Source organism: Nestor notabilis, unplaced genomic scaffold (genome assembly GCF_000696875.1).
Source record: "Nestor notabilis isolate BGI_N333 unplaced genomic scaffold, ASM69687v1 scaffold35169, whole genome shotgun sequence".
Taxonomy (NCBI): Eukaryota; Metazoa; Chordata; class Aves; order Psittaciformes; family Psittacidae; genus Nestor; species Nestor notabilis.
The window spans coordinates 1-16866 of record NW_009942971.1 but is presented as its reverse complement, the minus strand read 5'-3'; the positions used below and the strand labels follow the sequence as shown (position 1 = coordinate 16866).

Genomic DNA, 16866 nt, shown 5'->3' with positions numbered 1-16866 from the left:
AAGGAATGCCTTCAGACTGTGTTACTTAGGGTAAGGCTGGTTCTACAGCCTTTTCTTTTCACCAGCTGTAGCACAGCTTCTGCTTTCATCTTTGCTGCCTTGCCTGGTAGTTCAGATTATCTGCTTTTGCAGCCTCCTGAGCATCAGTTTCCATACTATATTAGTCTGCTGGGGCGAGGAAGGAGCTTGTGGCTCCATTATTATTAGGATTTGTCTTACATTTACATCTTGGTTACCTTACATTCTCTCCAAAGCTCTGACTTTGGAGATAGCTGTCTTTTTCCAAATAGGATGTTAGAAATTTGATTGTGCCATTAACATTTAGGGAAATCAATGTAAAAATGTGTGCAGTGTTTTAAGGAAGTCTTGTTTCTTTTCCCCATTCTCCAGGTCTTAAATATGCAGCTTGCAGATGGTGGACAAGGAGATGTCCCTGTTGATGAAAACAAACTCCATGGTAAACCTGATAAAACCTTGCGCTTTTCCCTCTGCAGTGATAATCTGGAAGGAATATCTGAAGGTGAAGGGCCACTTAAGTCTTCAAGTTGTTTTTTTCCTTAACTATAAAAGGAACTTCTGTTAAGCACAGCATGTCATCTTTGCCATTTTGAAAGCTGTGCTATTTTACCCTGAGAGCCTGTCTTTTCTCTTAATGATTCAAATCAAAAGTGTGGAGCTGAACTCCACACTCAGTTATGCAAAGGCATAACCAAGTCTGAGAATTAGGAAGAAAAGAACTAAGTGTATTTAGAAAGAGAAAACAGAGAGGGTATTGTTTTGCTTTTTTTGTTGTTGTTTTTTAAACTTAAGTGCAGTACTAATTATTAAGATAACCAAACTTAGCTCTAAATTTAGACTTCTCAGACTTATCTTTCATCATGTTTTAATAAGCTATTACATATCTCAGAATAGTTTCTGGGCTCTGGACAACTCCTTTATAGGAACATCAGATGCAACAAAGCAGATGTTTGTTTCTGATGTTGAAGAGGTTTGTACAGGTCATGCAGCATGCATTTTATTGTGTAACTTCCATAACTTACTTTGCTCTCTCTTCTCAAAATATAGAAACAAATTCAGGTACAAGTAAACAGATTAATGGCAAAGACTTCACTGACTTTTTAGTTACAGTGAAGTATGGTAATAGTGAGATTCCAGCTGTTTCTGGAAATGTATTTCTAGATTATTATAATTAGTACTATGCTAAACATGGGAAGTACGTATCACATTGCAGGTTAAGTGTAGAACCAGGATTAAGAGCAGAGCAAATGCATGTGTAATTCATCAATTCATTATTTTATATTGGCTCTGCTACTTTGTTTCCTTTCATCTTTCTAGTTAATCATGTCCTGGATTGTTAATGCTGTATATGTAGGAACTGTTACTCAAATTAGACTTACAGTAAACTCCTGTTTTCACAGGTCCTTCCAATCGCTCCAACTCTGTGTCATCTTTGGATTTAGAAGGAGAGTCTGTGTCGGAGCTTGGCGCCGGCCCCTCTGGGAGCAATGGTGTAGAAGCTCTGCAGCTGTTAGAGCATGAACAAGGCAGGTGCATGTTTCTAATACAAGTGCCTGAGGTGCTGTAGATGGTAAAGCTGAAATTCTGTGGAAAAAGGTTGAAAAATTGACTAGTTTGGGAAGAAACAAGTAAAAGTTTTCCTGTGCAATCACTACGGCATATTTTTTTCCCCCAAGAAGTATTTCTTGTAGGCTCTTGTTAGGAAATCACATGAGATTCTGATGTCCTTTATAGGAAACTACTTGTAAAGTTTCGCTTGATACCAATTTTGCCTTTCAGAGAATAGGGTGATCTGGACTGGGATAGTCTTACAGCATCTGGGTAGCATCCTGTTTAATACATATTTGGCAAATGCTGGAACAGGTTACCCAGAAAGGTTGTGGTGTCTCCAGCCTGAGATAATCAAAACATAACTGGCCATGATCATGAGCAAGCTGCTGTAATTGACCCTGTTTTGAACAGGGGGTTTGGGCTTGAATCATTTCTGGAGGCCTCAGCTTTTCTGTCATAAGTTCTTCTTACAAGAATTGTATCAGTTTTGTCTGTCAATTGGTTGATAGGTCATCATGTGTAGTGTAAGATTTTTCTTCTTAAGTTTCAAGTGGGCTTGAAAACTGTTTTCAGGCAGCATCTTCTGAATAGTGCTTTACAGGCCCTATTTTAAAACACTTACCTGACAGAATCAGAGGGTTGGTTGTTTTCCTATCAGGTACTCTTACAGATTTTCAATCAGAAGTAATTGGAGAAGCCTTTCAAAGAATTGAGAACTTTTTATTTTTACACAGCCACAACTCAGGATAATCTTGACGACAAGCTCCGTAAATTTGAAATCCGTGATATGATGGGGTTGACTGATGACAGAGATATATCAGAAACTGTGAGTGAAACTTGGAGTACAGACGTCTTAGGAAGTGACTTTGATCCAAATATTGATGAAGATCGTTTGCAAGAAATAGCAGGTAACTTGGTGGTGCAGCTGGTATGTTAAAATGCTTCACGCTTGCTCTAAACTAGCGAGGCTGCAGAGCCCTCCTCCTTCTCCCTTTTTGAATAGGTGTGTTTTGCATTGATTAAACTGGAGCTTTTCTTTAGGAGGATTTTATGTGCATGACCTGAATTGTATTTGGTTGCTCATTTCAATCTTCTCAACATTGTTTTTAATGATGACTTTCTTAAGGACACTTAAAATGTGTTCTTATTTTCTCTCTGATCAGAGCTGTCTTCAGGAAGCCTATATCTAGCTATACGCTTCGGCTTTACTTTTGCAGGTGCAGCTGCAGAGAACATGCTAGGCAGCTTGCTGTGTTTACCAGGTTCAGGATCCGTGTTGCTTGATCCCTGCACAGGTTCAACCATATCAGAAACCACAAGTGAGGCGTGGAGTGTGGAAGTGTTACCAAGTGATTCAGGTCAGAATTGTGCAGTTTTTGCTTATTTCTTTAGCATGAATCAAAACTCCTCCAGAGGCATAGAGTGCAAACAACAGCCTCTTCCTCTCTTTCTTTGAGAAATTATTTTCCTAGGGTTAAGTTAGTGTTTGTGAATGCTTCCAGTATTAAAAGGACAAACTGTCCTTCTCCTAGGCAGAGAGAAGATGGAAAGCATTGTGAGAGACTTGCTATTACTTAAGAAGTTGTTAAGGGCCAAAAAGGGCTAGAGGGGATTGCAGAGCAGACTTGTCTGCTTCCTTCCATGTGATGTTAAGCAGGATCACAGTTTGTTTTGTTTAGTGAAGATTTCACTGTAAACTGTTGTATCTAAGAAATACAATACTAAAATAAATAAACTTCTTAGAATGCCTGTACAGATAGAACACTGCTATTAGTGCAGAGTCCTGCCTTCTGTATAAAAGACTGTAAGAAAACACTGAAGTAGTTGAGTTAGGTTAGAACTTAATGTACTAAACCAACGCATACCCCTCTTCCTTCTTTATGTGGACATTAAGGGAGCATGGCATTGAGTAATGATACTTTTTCTCTCTACTTTCCATTGTCTCCCTTTGTAGAGGCCCCAGACTTAAAACAGGAGGAAAGACTACAAGAACTGGAAAGCTGTTCTGGGCTGGGTAGCACATCTGATGACACAGATGTAAGGGAGGTCAGTTCTCGACCCAGCACACCAGGCCTCAGCGTTGTATCAGGTAAGTTTGCCTCTGAATAAAACGTGTTCTGTTAGAAGGTGATCAGCACCCGCTTTGCTGCACTTCAGTTATACATCATTTCACTCATAACTTCTTGCACTCATTCTGGAATTCTCGAAGTAGTAATTCTTTGTTCATCTTACCAAAGAAAATAAAAAGGCAGCCGAGTGTTGAATACTCTGTGCTATAATAGCAGTGCTTAGCTGTGGAGGATTGATCTGGAAGAAACTCCTAACTTTCTTGCGTCTAGTTATATTGTCACAACATTCTTTTATTTAAGTAAATCAGTATATATCTATTTCACTTACTTGGTTTTTGCAAAGTATTTAACAATGTGTCTGTCTAATGCCCATTGTCAAAGTGTATTCATGACTATGTTAAAACAGTTGAAGATGTAGAGCAGAAATAAAGCATTATTTTAGGAGTGTAGAAATTCATAATGTCTCTAGGTGCTACTGTGAGTTAGGACTTGGTTATGGCAATGTTCACCAAACAATTTAACAGCTTCAGGATCTTGCTTCCTTTTTCTCTGAAAGACTATAATGGATGCTTCTTTTATTATCTGTAAGGTATTAGTGCAACATCTGAAGATATTCCTAATAAGATTGAGGATCTCAGGTCTGAGTGCAGCTCTGACTTCGGGGGAAAAGATTCTGTGACGAGTCCTGACATGGATGAAACGGCCCACGGTAAGTAAGTAAAGGAGAATTAGAGTCTCCTGTAAAGGAGAATTAGTCTCAGGTAACTGAAATTTCATAGATGTCATTTGTAGAAGCCTTAAATTTTACAGTTTCTCCGAACTTCAAAGTTCTGGTGGCTAAGCTCACCACTTTCCTTATTTACTAGCTCCGTGTTTGTTTGACAGAGACACTCCAGTACTTTGCAGTACTAGAGCTGGAGTCCTAGATCTAAAATCATCTTTTCCTAATTTGGTTTGATTACACTGACTGTCCTCTTGCATTTTGGAACTGGACTGCTCCTCAAGATTTCCCCACTTTTTTTGATGGAAATCTTTGATCATTTCGGCATACTACAGAGATCTCTCCATATAAGAATGTCTTTAGAAATACTTTGCAGTATAGGTTTTGTAAACTTTTGCTGCTGAGGGCTGTTTTCCAATGTCTCTTATGATGTAGGTAGTTCTTGGTACATCACTAACTGTTCTTTTCTGTGTTTCAGGAGCCAGTCAGTTGACATCTCCTCCTTCTCAGACAGATTCTTTGCTTGCACTGTTTGACCCTCTGTCATCAAATGAGGGTGAGTTCTAAAGAATAAGCTTTTTAGTTTTGTTTAAAAAGGCATTTTCCATGCTTCTATGTTGATACCAGCTAATTTGGAAGAATTTTAAAAGCGTGGCTTCTTTTATGCTTATGACCACAGGTGTATCAGCTGTAGTAAGGCCTAAAGTCCACTATGCAAGACCCTCTCATCCACCACCAGATCCACCAATCTTGGAAGGAGCCATGGGAGGTAATGAGGCCCGATTACCAAATTTTGGGTCTCACTCTTTAATTCCAACTGATTTAGAAGCATTCAAGCAGAGGCATTCTTACCCAGAGAGGCTAGTCCGCAGTAGGAGTTCAGATATAGTATCATCAGTTCGGAGACCTATGAGTGATCCTGGGTGGAACAGACGTCCTGGTAATGAGGAGAGGGAGCTTCCCATGCCAGCCACCAACACTGGAGCAGCAGGTCTGGTGGCTGCGTCACAGTCGTCATCTTCGTCTCCCAGCAAAGACTCCTCCAGGGGAGAGGTGAGACTTCTCTTTATCTTCTTGTTTTTCTTGGAGCATGCCCATTTTAATTATGCATCTAATGCCAGAAAGCTGGTATTAGATGTGTGTAGCCAGGGAAATACAGTGTACTTGTGTTACCTTTTAAATGTTGGCCAATAATGATTTGCAAGTTAAAGCTACGTGTGTTCAGAGTGGCTTAAGCAAATCTGGCTTCACTTAAATGGATGAGCTTTACTTGATTTGGTGGGACTTCAGAAATACAAATTTGCTGTAGTGTCTGAATTCGAAATGATGCAGCATCCTGAAAAGTAATTTTCTTTAAAAAAAGAAGTAAGTGAAATCTAAGTTTCTTCATGTCTTTGGTTTAGCATTTATAGGCTACCCTCTTCAGGAGGGGTATTTCCAACTTCATCTGCTATGGCTTCTTGTGCCCTGCTGTAGTTCTGTTTTTACAGTCAATGTAGCAAAACCTGATGTGGAGGAGTTTTGCCTTTAAACTTGATAATCTAAATGCTCAAATACAGACTCTGCCCTTTTTACAGATTGAAGAACGAAAAGACAGTGATGATGAGAAGTCTGACAGAAACAAACCCTGGTGGAGGAAACGTTTTGTGTCTGCCATGCCCAAAGGTAGCATTACGTCCATCTGGTTTTGGTACTTTAGTAAGAGTGCACGTTGCCTTTTATTATGTCTTCAGTCACTTTTATGGAAAGTTTTTACAGTTTCACTTTGAAAAGCCAACGAGGCTGACACAGACTTGTTACACAGTATAGCTGTACTGTTTGACTTTGAGAAATAAAGGATTTGTATTTATAAAACTGCAGGTGTTGCAGTAAAGAGAGAATTCTTGAAATACAAAGTATACAGCATCTATAAAGAGGAGTGTAAGCTGAAAGGAATTTGGTTAGGCATTGTGTTATCATAATCATTCAGTAACCTTGGAATCTTTATGTAAGGCCAGTCATTTTATAGTTGTATGGTATTAAAACTTTATTGCAGCTTCACTGAGAACTAGATTTAATTCCCTACAGATGGTAGGATGCTAGCTGAAAGATATTGATAACTTAGGTTATCTCTTGTAACACGGCATGAGTGGAAATTAGACTTTGGCTATTTACAAAGTAAAGCTTATTCAAGATAATATTTTATTTTCATGCTGTGAATGATATCAACTTGGGATAGAACAGTGTGTGCAATATTAGATATTCTACAGACTTTCAGTTAGAAAAGAACCAGCATAATCCTTGCAGACTCAACTTTAGATGATGTTATAGTATTTTAATACCATTTTGTTTGCTTTTCCATTTCACAGTATGCTGTCTTTGCCTCTTTTCCTTGAACTTAGTGGTGGTAACCAGTTGCCAGAAAAGATTCATGTCATTATGAGCAATATTTGAGTTAGGGCTATTGGCTAAACTAAGTATAAATATATATGTAAATAAAAATGGGAAGCTACCTGACTCCCTTGGTGAGTCATTGCCTAGATTGTATAGTACCTGGAAGGCAAAGCTATTTTGCCTGGTTCATGGTAACATGTCTGTAAAGGTAGAACTTACTACACATGATGACATTACAGTACTGCTCCACCCTACAGGTAGGCTCATGCTTTTATTGAAGTTTATTGCATGGCAAACTTCTGCATTAGCCACTTTCTTAAAGTTTCTTTAATCTGGCTGTTATCTCGGAATAGTCTTTGATAAAGTACCTTTCATTTTCAGCTCCTATTCCATTTAGAAAGAAAGAAAAACAAGAAAAAGACAAAGATGACATGGTGCCTGAAAGATACGCAACACTTCAAGGTATGAGAATAGTGTCTTCATAGTAAGTTTCTTTCATAACATGCCCTCTAGAGTTCCAGAGTGCCCCCCAGGTATCTGTTTACAGAAAGATATACACTACTGTAGTTAATGTTCACAACTGGCTTTCTGAATAAGAAAGTGAATAAAGACTTGTAGCTTTTGAAGGCTGTTTTTAAACTGTCATGCTTCTGTCAATATGTGTAGTACTGGATTCTTGACTTGAGTCTTCACTTCCCCTCCCCACACCCCCTCATTACAAAGCTTATGTCCTTATCGTAGCTGAGCTGTAAGAATAGCTGCAGACACATTCCCGTAATACTTACTTAAGTGCTAAATTAAACCTGATTTGAACCTGGGTGTTTAGTTTTCAGTTTGCCTAAGTATTTCTAGAAGTCTTCAAATATGCAAGAACCATTTGTGTATGTGATACGAATACGCTAAGGATCTGGCCTTGTTTGTTCACTTTCATTGTACTTTTTCCTGCTTTTGCTTCAGACTTTATAAATATATTTGACTTGTGTACCTGAAGAGAAGCAGCTATTTGTTTGATGTGGCTAAAACCGAGTGCAGATGTGTAGGTCTAAATGTTTGTATTTGCTTTCAGTTGGCACACACTACAAGGCTAACTCCTGTTGGTTTTAATGGTCTTTTCAGATGATCCCAGCCCAAGGCTCAGTGCGCAAGCACAAGCTGCAGAGGACATTCTGGACAAATACAGGAATGCAATCAAGAGAACCAGTCCCAGTGAAGGAGCCATAGTAAACTATGACGGTGCAGGTGAGAACCTGGCTTTCACAATCAGCACTGACATAGTTTCTCCTGCTTAAAGATAAAAACACTTCAGCATCCTAGGCCAATGTTAGTACTAACAGCTGAACAATGTGAACTCTGAAGCAGGAACATTTTGTCAGTTAATCTCAGACTGGGAATTAAATCAGTGTTCCCAAGGACAGCGCTTTCATATTGCCGTTGAGGTGATTGTTTTTTAATAGCACATCTCTTACCAGATTCTTGTTTTGTTTTGGGCTTAATGGTACTGAAGAAGTATATTGCCTTCCAAAACTGATGGAGTTTTTTCTTAGTGACTTACAGATTGTGTATTTTTAATATACTTTTCTCGCTTATTCAGAACAAGTTGTTTTATTTGCTGTCTCCATTCCCTCCCTGACCAAGAAGAAAATAGAGAATATTAGTCTAGTTTCTTCTTCTGACTCCTCTCTTCAAGTGTAACATTGGTTATTTTCATTTCCATAGAGGCTATTGGTGATGGTGAGAGTATGCATGACTCTCCACGTGATGAGGCCTTGCAAAACATGTCTGCAGATGATCTCCCGGACTCCGCAAGTCAAGTAGCCCAGCCACAAAGTTCTGCTTTCTCCTATAGGTAAATACATTTGCAGGTTTAATCTTACCCATATAATAGAATTAAGAGCTGAAGCCATGTGATTAGTTTCCCCAACAGTAGTAATACGAATCATTTGTAAACCTTCACATGCTTTTTAACTTTAAGCATCTCATATCACAGCATCTCATGGCATGTCATATTTCCACTAGTGAAGGGGGTGTATTCTAACCTGAGACAATAGAGCAGTTCAGTGTTTAGGAAAATTCCTCTGAAACTGGTCTAGATGCTATATCAAAAGAACTGATATTCTTAAGTCTTGGCAACACCGGTATATTAAATTCATGATAAGTAACATTGAGGCAGTATATAGGAAACACAAACAAATAAAAAGTAAAGACTGCTTATTGAAGAAGCAGACCTTGCAGCAGCTTTGTTAAGAAAATATTTTTCCTCTTTAAGGGATGCAAAGAAGAAATTGAGATTGGCTCTTTGTTCAGCAGATTCTGTTGCCTTCCCGATGCTGACACATTCAACAAGGAATGGTCTGCCAGACCACACAGACCCTGAAGGTAAATGTTCTTCATACATACAGATAATTTGTACTGTATGTGTCTCCTTTTTCCCCCCATCTAATGGCATCTCTACTGCACCATTTATGGTAACTTCTCTTTGCCATAGATACAGAAGGCATAGGCTGCCTTTTGCCCCCCTCAATACTAATAGAGTAACTTGATTGATTTACTGAGTCTTTACATTAATGTGGTATGTGTCTTGTGTTTCATCCCTCCATTCGTTCTAGGTATATTTGCAGACAGGTGAATTTGTCACTTTATCTAGTCCTCTTCACATTTCAGAATGGTTCTAAGTACTAAATAAGACAGAGATATGAAAATTTACCCCTTGATATCTGAGAAATTCAAAAATACTTATTAAATTGTTCTTAAAATAACATTTATTGCCTAATGTAGAGATGCTTTGTTTTAAACTTACATGTTTCCCGTATTAAAAAAGATGTATTTTCATCATGCCTACATTTCTTTTCCTTAATAATTTTCTGTTGTTCTTTATTAGATAATGAAATTGTGTGCTTCTTGAAAGTTCAGCTAGCTGAAGCTATTAACCTCCAAGACAAGAATTTGATGGCGCAGCTGCAAGAGACAATGCGATGTGTAAGCCGCTTTGATAACAGGACCTGTCGAAAGCTGCTGGCATCTATTGCAGAGGACTATAGGTAGTTTGTTCATATGTTGTTATTAATAGGTTCCCAAATGCATGTATTTATTCACTAGCAGATCGGGAAGATCCCTTGAGGTTTAAATTGTACTTTACCAAATCAGGTTATTACATCTCTGCCTTCCCACAAAACGATGAAATTGCCTCACCTATCTGCAAAGGGCTTAAAAAATCTTGGACTTCAAGTCAGTCCATATAGTAATAAACTCGGGTTATATCATTCTGTGGGTAACGTTGAGTTCTAGCACACAAGAGATGCTGTTTGGAAGTTGCTTTAGTCTGGCATTCTGGAGTGCTGCGAGGGCAGTGAATTCAGCCCGAGAAATCTCTGTAAGATGGAACTTCCTAATTCAGGCCTTACCTTTGTTATAAAAACAACTGGTTGAAGCTTCCTCTTGCACTACAGCTCAACAGTGTGTAAAGCTATTAGCCTCTATCTTTATTATGAATCTGATGTAGAGAACTCTCTGTTTTAGGAAAAGAGCTCCATATATTGCTTATTTAACTCGATGTCGCCAAGGGCTGCAAACGACACAAGCGCACTTGGAAAGGCTGTTGCAAAGAGTTCTGCGAGATAAAGAAGTGGCCAACAGATACTTCACTACAGTATGTGTGAGGCTGCTGCTAGAGAGCAAAGAAAAGAAAATAAGGGAGTTTATTCAAGGTAAGATTCACTGCAGACAGTGGAGTGTTTATATTCCTCTACTCCATATTTAGATGCTGGCTCGGGTTAATGTTTTAAAATACAACTTCTGATCTGAGGAGCAGATTCCTACAACAGCTTTCATTTTAGCTGGTGAATTAACAGCTCAAATAGACAGATTACTGTGAGTTAACAGTATGCTGTGGCAGCTAAGCCATGATAACTGGCTGCATTTTTCACAGGCCAAGCGAATGAAGGTATCTGACCTCACTTAGTCTAAAAAGTTATGCCAAATCATATTTTCTGCCCCATGGAAGAAACATAAATACTGTTTATTAGTTTAGACCTACTGATAAATTAAGTTGCAGCATTCAGTCCTCAGTACAGAACCTGTGGTTGCCTCCTAGAAGGTATGGAGAACACTAGTAGTATGAATCAAAGATTAAAAAATGTCAGATCATAGGGTATAGTGGCACCAGGAAGACAACTCTCTCAAAACAGGGTAATTTAAAACGGTTTCTATGGTCTCTATGCACATATGTGACTTAATGGAGTACGTAAGAAATTGGAGTCAGTTCCTGAAGCATGTAGTGCTGCTAAATGTGCCTAAATAGGCTGGAATTAATATAGAAATTTACATAGACTGGGATTAAAGGTCTAGTAATAAGATTCAGTGACCCAGGAAGGAGTTAAAGCCCTTTCATTGGCTGAAAAGGAGACAGCTATTTCTGGATGATCTAAAAGAGAAATTGGCAACTGTGGTGTTTAGGCTGCTGGCAGATATGAGTGGCAGTTGTCTTCTGGTGCAGAGTGCTATAAATATGAAGCCAATGAATGGCCAGTTAGGAGGCAGAATGGACCATCCCATTTGGTCATGCTGCATTAACTTGGCTGCATTCCCTATTCTGTATTTTGTAGATAAATAGGAATGTTGCAACTATGTATACTTAATAAAGGTAGGTGGGAAATGGTACCCGTGGGTTTTCTTGGTATCTTCCCCCTCAGCATCTGACAACTTTGCATGTGCTGGTACCTACCAAGGCACTGTTGTAGCGATTGTTCTGGGTGTTATCTCTGTGGGTGGCTAGAAAGAAGGCATAAGAACTGGTACTGCAGAGGAAGTGATTAACACAATATCAAGTAGAGTATTTTGACCATATGCTTTGCTAAATGTGTTCTATATGCTTTTCCTTTAATTCCTCCATTTATTTCAAGTGTTCCTGCTTGTATTTCCTTTACTGGGGCGTGGGTAAAACAGAGCCTCATTGCTGCCTGGCAAGAAATCTGAAGTAGATTCTGGGCTCTTCTTTCCAGAGGAACCTATCAGCAATGATGGGTTTTTATTTAACAGAATGTTCTCTTTCTTTCTACTTTATATCAGATTTCCAGAAACTCACAGCAGCAGATGATAAAACAGCCCAAGTTGAAGATTTTCTCCAGTTCTTGTATGGGGCTATGGCTCAGGATGCCATATGGCAGAATGCCAGTGAAGAACAGCTTCAGGATGCACAATTAGCCATAGAACGCAGCGTGATGAATCGTATTTTCAAACTTGCATTCTACCCTAATCAGGATGGAGATATTTTGCGTGACCAGTAAGTTAATGTAATTTGAAGTACCTGGTTTCTCTTTTGCAGTTGGGGCAGATGGAAGCACTGCAGTCTTCATGTGACAGACTTGACAAAGTCAGCCATGCTGTACAAGTTCATGTTTTCTTTCAGAATGTTTCGTAAAAGAATAAGGAACTGCTTTAGCATCGTGTGCAAACGTTTGTGCTGGCAACACACTGCTAGAACATAACTGTAAATGTGATGTCTTGGGATACAGACTTTCAGATCTGCAAGTGTGTATGCTGAGAGAGTGATGAAAATCTGCGTCACAACTCCTTCCGTTTTCTGTTTTGGTACAGTATTTTCCATGCATTTGCAGGTTTTGTGGTTTAGAATGTACACTGAATGCCCTGTTGGCTTGGATGGTAAAATCCTCTGCATCTCATATTGACCTAGTGCCCATTAGCTGCAGGACTATTATGGTTATGTGCATTCCTCAAGATCTCTCTTATAGTATCAAACTTAAAACTCTTTGGAAACCCCAGGGGACCGCTGGCTAGCTGCTGCTTACATTTCACTCTTTGCTTTTTGTGTTCGTATTCAGGGTCCTTCATGAGCACATACAGAGGTTATCTAAAGTAGTGACTGCAAACCACAAAGCACTTCAGATACCCGAGGTAACAACTGCTTCCTTTCACTTTTGTATGTGTGCTGGGATGCTTAGTTTTGGTTGTGTTGGGGATGAGGAGAGGGTTGTTTTGCTTTACACTTAGGAGTATTGTTTTTCTGTCTGTGATAGCTGAAATATCTGGCAGGAAAAACATGCTGTACCCATACTTTGGTGTGTTCCACTGGCTGATCCTTCCAAATTAATTTTTTTCTGATTTTGCCACGTCTGTTCTGACAGTAAGATTTAAGAACTAATACTACACTGCACTAAGATGCAGTAACTTTCTGATAATTTACTTCAGAAGACAAGATTTGAATACTTTATACTTCCAGTGTAATTCATATGCCATAGCTGTGGTTTATGTGTCAAGTTAACTTTCTGAGCTAGCCAGAATTAATGGAACCTTGCAGAATTTGCCCAGTGCTTTTGCTTTTCTCCTGGCTAGTAGGATAAAGCAGGTTGGTAGGCTTAAGAAGTCTGTCAGAGGCTGGATGTTTGCAGCTGTCCTACTTCTCAGTTCAGCATTTGAACTGTATGACTCAAAACAGTGAGTATTCATAAAACTGCTCTTATGGAACATAACGTATGTACTGTGACATGCAGCTCTACCTTCATTTGAAACAGTGCACTGGAGAAGTCACAAGGAAGCACAGGCTAATCATATTAGTTGCACATAGAGTGCTGTCTCCTTGTAGTTTTTTATTGTAACGCAGCAGGAAACCACCTTCATTGTGAGTGTAATGGAACCATTCTTGCCTTAAAGCTTCCCATTTCTCAGGAGTCTTGCTCCTGCCTGCTATTCTCTGGTACTTCAGACCCTCTGTGGTGCACAGTAGTAGCTTGGACAAACAAGAATTGGCAGCATGTTGGTTTTTTTTCCTAGGTATATCTCCGGGAGGCACCATGGCCATCTGCACAGTCTGAAATCCGCACAATAAGCGCTTACAAAACCCCCCGAGACAAAGTACAGTGTATCCTGCGTATGTGCTCAACCATCATGAACCTGCTTAGTCTGGCAAATGAAGATTCAGTACCTGGGGCAGATGATTTTGTTCCTGTTCTGGTCTTTGTTCTCATAAAGGTGAGGTCTTTTGCAAAGATCACAAATCCCAGCTAATTCCTGTAATAAAGAAGCAAATTTTAGGAAGAAAAATGATGCATTTGGGTAACTGGGAGCATGCTAGATTCAAACCCAGACCTAATTCAGTAGGTTTAAGTAGAAACATGAGAAATGCAGTCACAGTTACTGTTTTTGGATCCAAGCAAACTGCATTTGGAACCAAGGAAATTGGGTGCAGATGTTGTATGTGGAGTAGATTGGGGGTTTTTTGTGTCCACCAGCATCCATCATCTGTGCCTGCTTAATGCTCTCCTCTTTCGGGACCAAGATCCACACTAGGAGTGACTTGCATTGTGTTGCTGGCCTTTTTTAGCATGAGTGGTTGAAGAATGGTCTACCATGTATAAGATACTAAAACAGCAGGCTTTTCCACATGTTGAAATCCTTGATGGCTTTTATAGATCCTGCCACTGTTACCCTTCTTTCTCTGGGCCTGCTAGTCATTTTTCCTTGTAGGAAAAACACTCCGTTAGTCAAGTCTGATGCTTTCTGAGTGTGTGAAGTGGGGGTGGACTGGATAAACAGTCACTACCCTACAGATACGCTTCATAATCATGCATTAGGAATATGTGAGAATCACTGCACAAATAGGATTGTATTTCTATTCTGTATCTTGTAACGTTTCGTGTTTAGCTTTGCAAACAAGCTGTGAGTATCTTTTTCTTCTTTAACCCTCAGGCAAACCCACCTTGCTTGCTGTCCACTGTTCAGTACATTAGTAGTTTCTATGCCAACTGTTTATCTGGAGAAGAGTCGTACTGGTGGATGCAGTTCACAGCAGCAGTTGAATTCATTAAAACTATTGATGATCGCAAGTAACTCAAGCAGCACACGTATGGGCAGACTGTTAGCAGAAGAAGAGTCTATAAGAATGTACAACAGCTGCAAAAGCTGAAGAAGAGACTTTCCTTGTATAATACTGTACAGAATTGAGGCATTTTAAAACACACCTTTACTAATCAAATTAATTTAACAGATTTTCCCTCTTCTCTTTTGGTTGCGTTTTTCTCCCCTCTAGATACTGGCACTGCAAAAGGGACCACAGTTTTCAGGTATTTTGGAATCTCAAAACATGCAGAAAATTCTTCATGCTTTTCACTCCACCCTTCTTCCTGAATTCTTACTCACGTGAATAATTCACTTCATTTAATTTCTAAGAGAAAAACAAGAAGAATCAGGGCAACCACTTAGTGTACTTTCTAGCTTAATACACCTTTTATTAATAAAACACCAGCCACACTGAAAGTTTGTAGTAGCTGACATTAGTTATCAATTATATTTCACCAAAATTTAAAATCTGAGAGGACAGTGTAAATATTATATAACTATATTTAATGCATTGCAATTATCTTTGGACTCGTTATCCTTTGAATAAACAAGCAAAAGCCTCTCTGACCTCTAACAGGTTGTGACATACTGTGTTTTGGTAATGAAAGGACTTCCTCAAAAGGCTGAGATTAAAAAAGGGCAAACTGAACTATTTATTAAAATGTAATTAAGATTACTGAAATTTCTAAAACTGGAATTTATAGTAGATGGGGCTTATTAGATAGCTGAACACTTTTTGGCTAGGGCATTAGGGTGTTACAAAGGTTTGGATATATAGAGGAGAGGAACTGTAAGTTACAATAGATAAGTAATATAAAAAAGGAGAAATAAAATACCTTACTGTAATATTTTTTCTGAGATATTGTGTATACTGTACAAACCCCAAACAGAGATCCTTAACAGAACCTTGGACTGTAATATATATTTTGATTAGTGACATTAAATACATATGCCAGGGGTTTCAGTGAATGTTTTTACTAAATGTTCTTCGTGTTGTCTGCTATGCAGCAGTGCAAGTTTTACTGTTCATATGAAATATTTTAAAATAGAACACTGTTCTTTATGAAACATATCATGACATCAGTTCAGGGTGTTTTATAGATTTCTCACCCCACTTTTTCCCTTAAACTGACAGTTACCAATTTAAAGAAGTTTTTATGCACAACACCATATGGATTTCTCCTGAGTGAAATGGTCTGAGTGATGGCCAGTGGTTGTTACCTGTACATAAGCACTCGCTGTTCTTTTTTAGCTGGAATTTCAGTGAAAAAGGACAGCGAGCGTTTAACTTTTCCATGTCAGTATTATTTCTTGCTCTTTCCAGAGTGTTCATTGCGCTTCTGACAGAGGGATGTGTTAAGGCTTGGTGTCTGTGAGTTCTGAAGAAAACAAAATCTTTCTCTCATTCTTTTCAAAATAGGATTTTTATTTTATTTGTGTGTGCATTTTGATGAGTACAACCTGTAAGCAACTAGTACTTGGGAAAATAATTGGGTTAATTGAAATTAGAGCAATTTATGTCAAGTATCAAGTGTTTGATTTGGCTGTGCTACTTGTCGAGGCATAATTAAAGAAAATTACTTTCTAGGACTCTAGTATGCAACTCAGTATAGCAGCGTTTGTGCCAAACTAATCGCAGGTGAGAGGGTGGGATGGTAACCTTTTTCTTTTATTTGTAGTCTTTCTCCTCTATTAGAGACTTGGTTGTGTGGAGGAGCAATACTCAGTAGAAACAAAATTCTTCTGATCTGCCTTACTGTGGTAACTCAGTCTGTGTAGCACTGCAATATTCCGGTTCTTTAGCCTTGATGGGGTTTTGGTGCTGAACACGTAACTTGATATTGCAAGCACAGCCCTGACCAGTAACACTTAGCAGTGAAGCACAAATACGCCCTTGAAGATATGGCCAGATCATATCTAAAAGCAATATAAATTTATTTATATTGAAGCGTTCTGTAAGATTTAATTATTACTTGAATATCTGAGATGTTAAGACCGATGTATGAAAGTGCTTTTAGTCCTGCAGCTTGGGTTTTAGTTGAGTATTTGTACAATCCCTAAAGGAGGCACAAAGACACTTCAGTTGGTGATTACCCTGCACTCTGCTTCTGTTTGCAGACCTGGTCAGCAGGATTTGACCAGCACCATCAGATCCTTCAGATTCACTCTCCTTTATGGAAGGGGCAAGAACCATTTCCTTCACAGGTTTTATCACTTTGTTTTTCTACGTAGAACTGGAGTCTTTATTGTTGTTTTTTATTATTATTATTATTATTATTATTA

The 16866-nt window shown here is 38.8% G+C and overlaps 1 protein-coding gene across 2 annotated transcripts in view; it reads left to right on the top strand.

The window, feature by feature from the left end:
- Positions 1–15996, top strand: part of GAPVD1 (GTPase activating protein and VPS9 domains 1) — a 22272-nt gene extending 6276 nt beyond the window's left edge. Inside the window, exons 7-25 of one of the 2 annotated variants that reach the window (XM_010021655.1) lie at positions 391–457; positions 1419–1544; positions 2304–2477; positions 2787–2927; positions 3524–3658; positions 4228–4347; positions 4838–4915; positions 5039–5412; positions 5937–6024; positions 7114–7194; positions 7849–7971; positions 8449–8578; positions 8999–9108; positions 9611–9770; positions 10249–10436; positions 11797–12010; positions 12570–12642; positions 13519–13716; positions 14434–15996. In XM_010021655.1, the coding sequence (XP_010019957.1) occupies positions 391–457; positions 1419–1544; positions 2304–2477; positions 2787–2927; positions 3524–3658; positions 4228–4347; positions 4838–4915; positions 5039–5412; positions 5937–6024; positions 7114–7194; positions 7849–7971; positions 8449–8578; positions 8999–9108; positions 9611–9770; positions 10249–10436; positions 11797–12010; positions 12570–12642; positions 13519–13716; positions 14434–14574 (2721 nt within the window). In that variant the 3' untranslated portion in view covers positions 14575–15996. Of the gene's footprint in view, positions 1–390; positions 521–1418; positions 1545–2303; positions 2478–2786; positions 2928–3523; positions 3659–4227; positions 4348–4837; positions 4916–5038; positions 5413–5936; positions 6025–7113; positions 7195–7848; positions 7972–8448; positions 8579–8998; positions 9109–9610; positions 9771–10248; positions 10437–11796; positions 12011–12569; positions 12643–13518; positions 13717–14433 lie in introns of both variants that reach the window. The other variant, XM_010021654.1, reaches the window with a different exon arrangement.
- Positions 15997–16866: the final 870 nt, after the last annotated feature.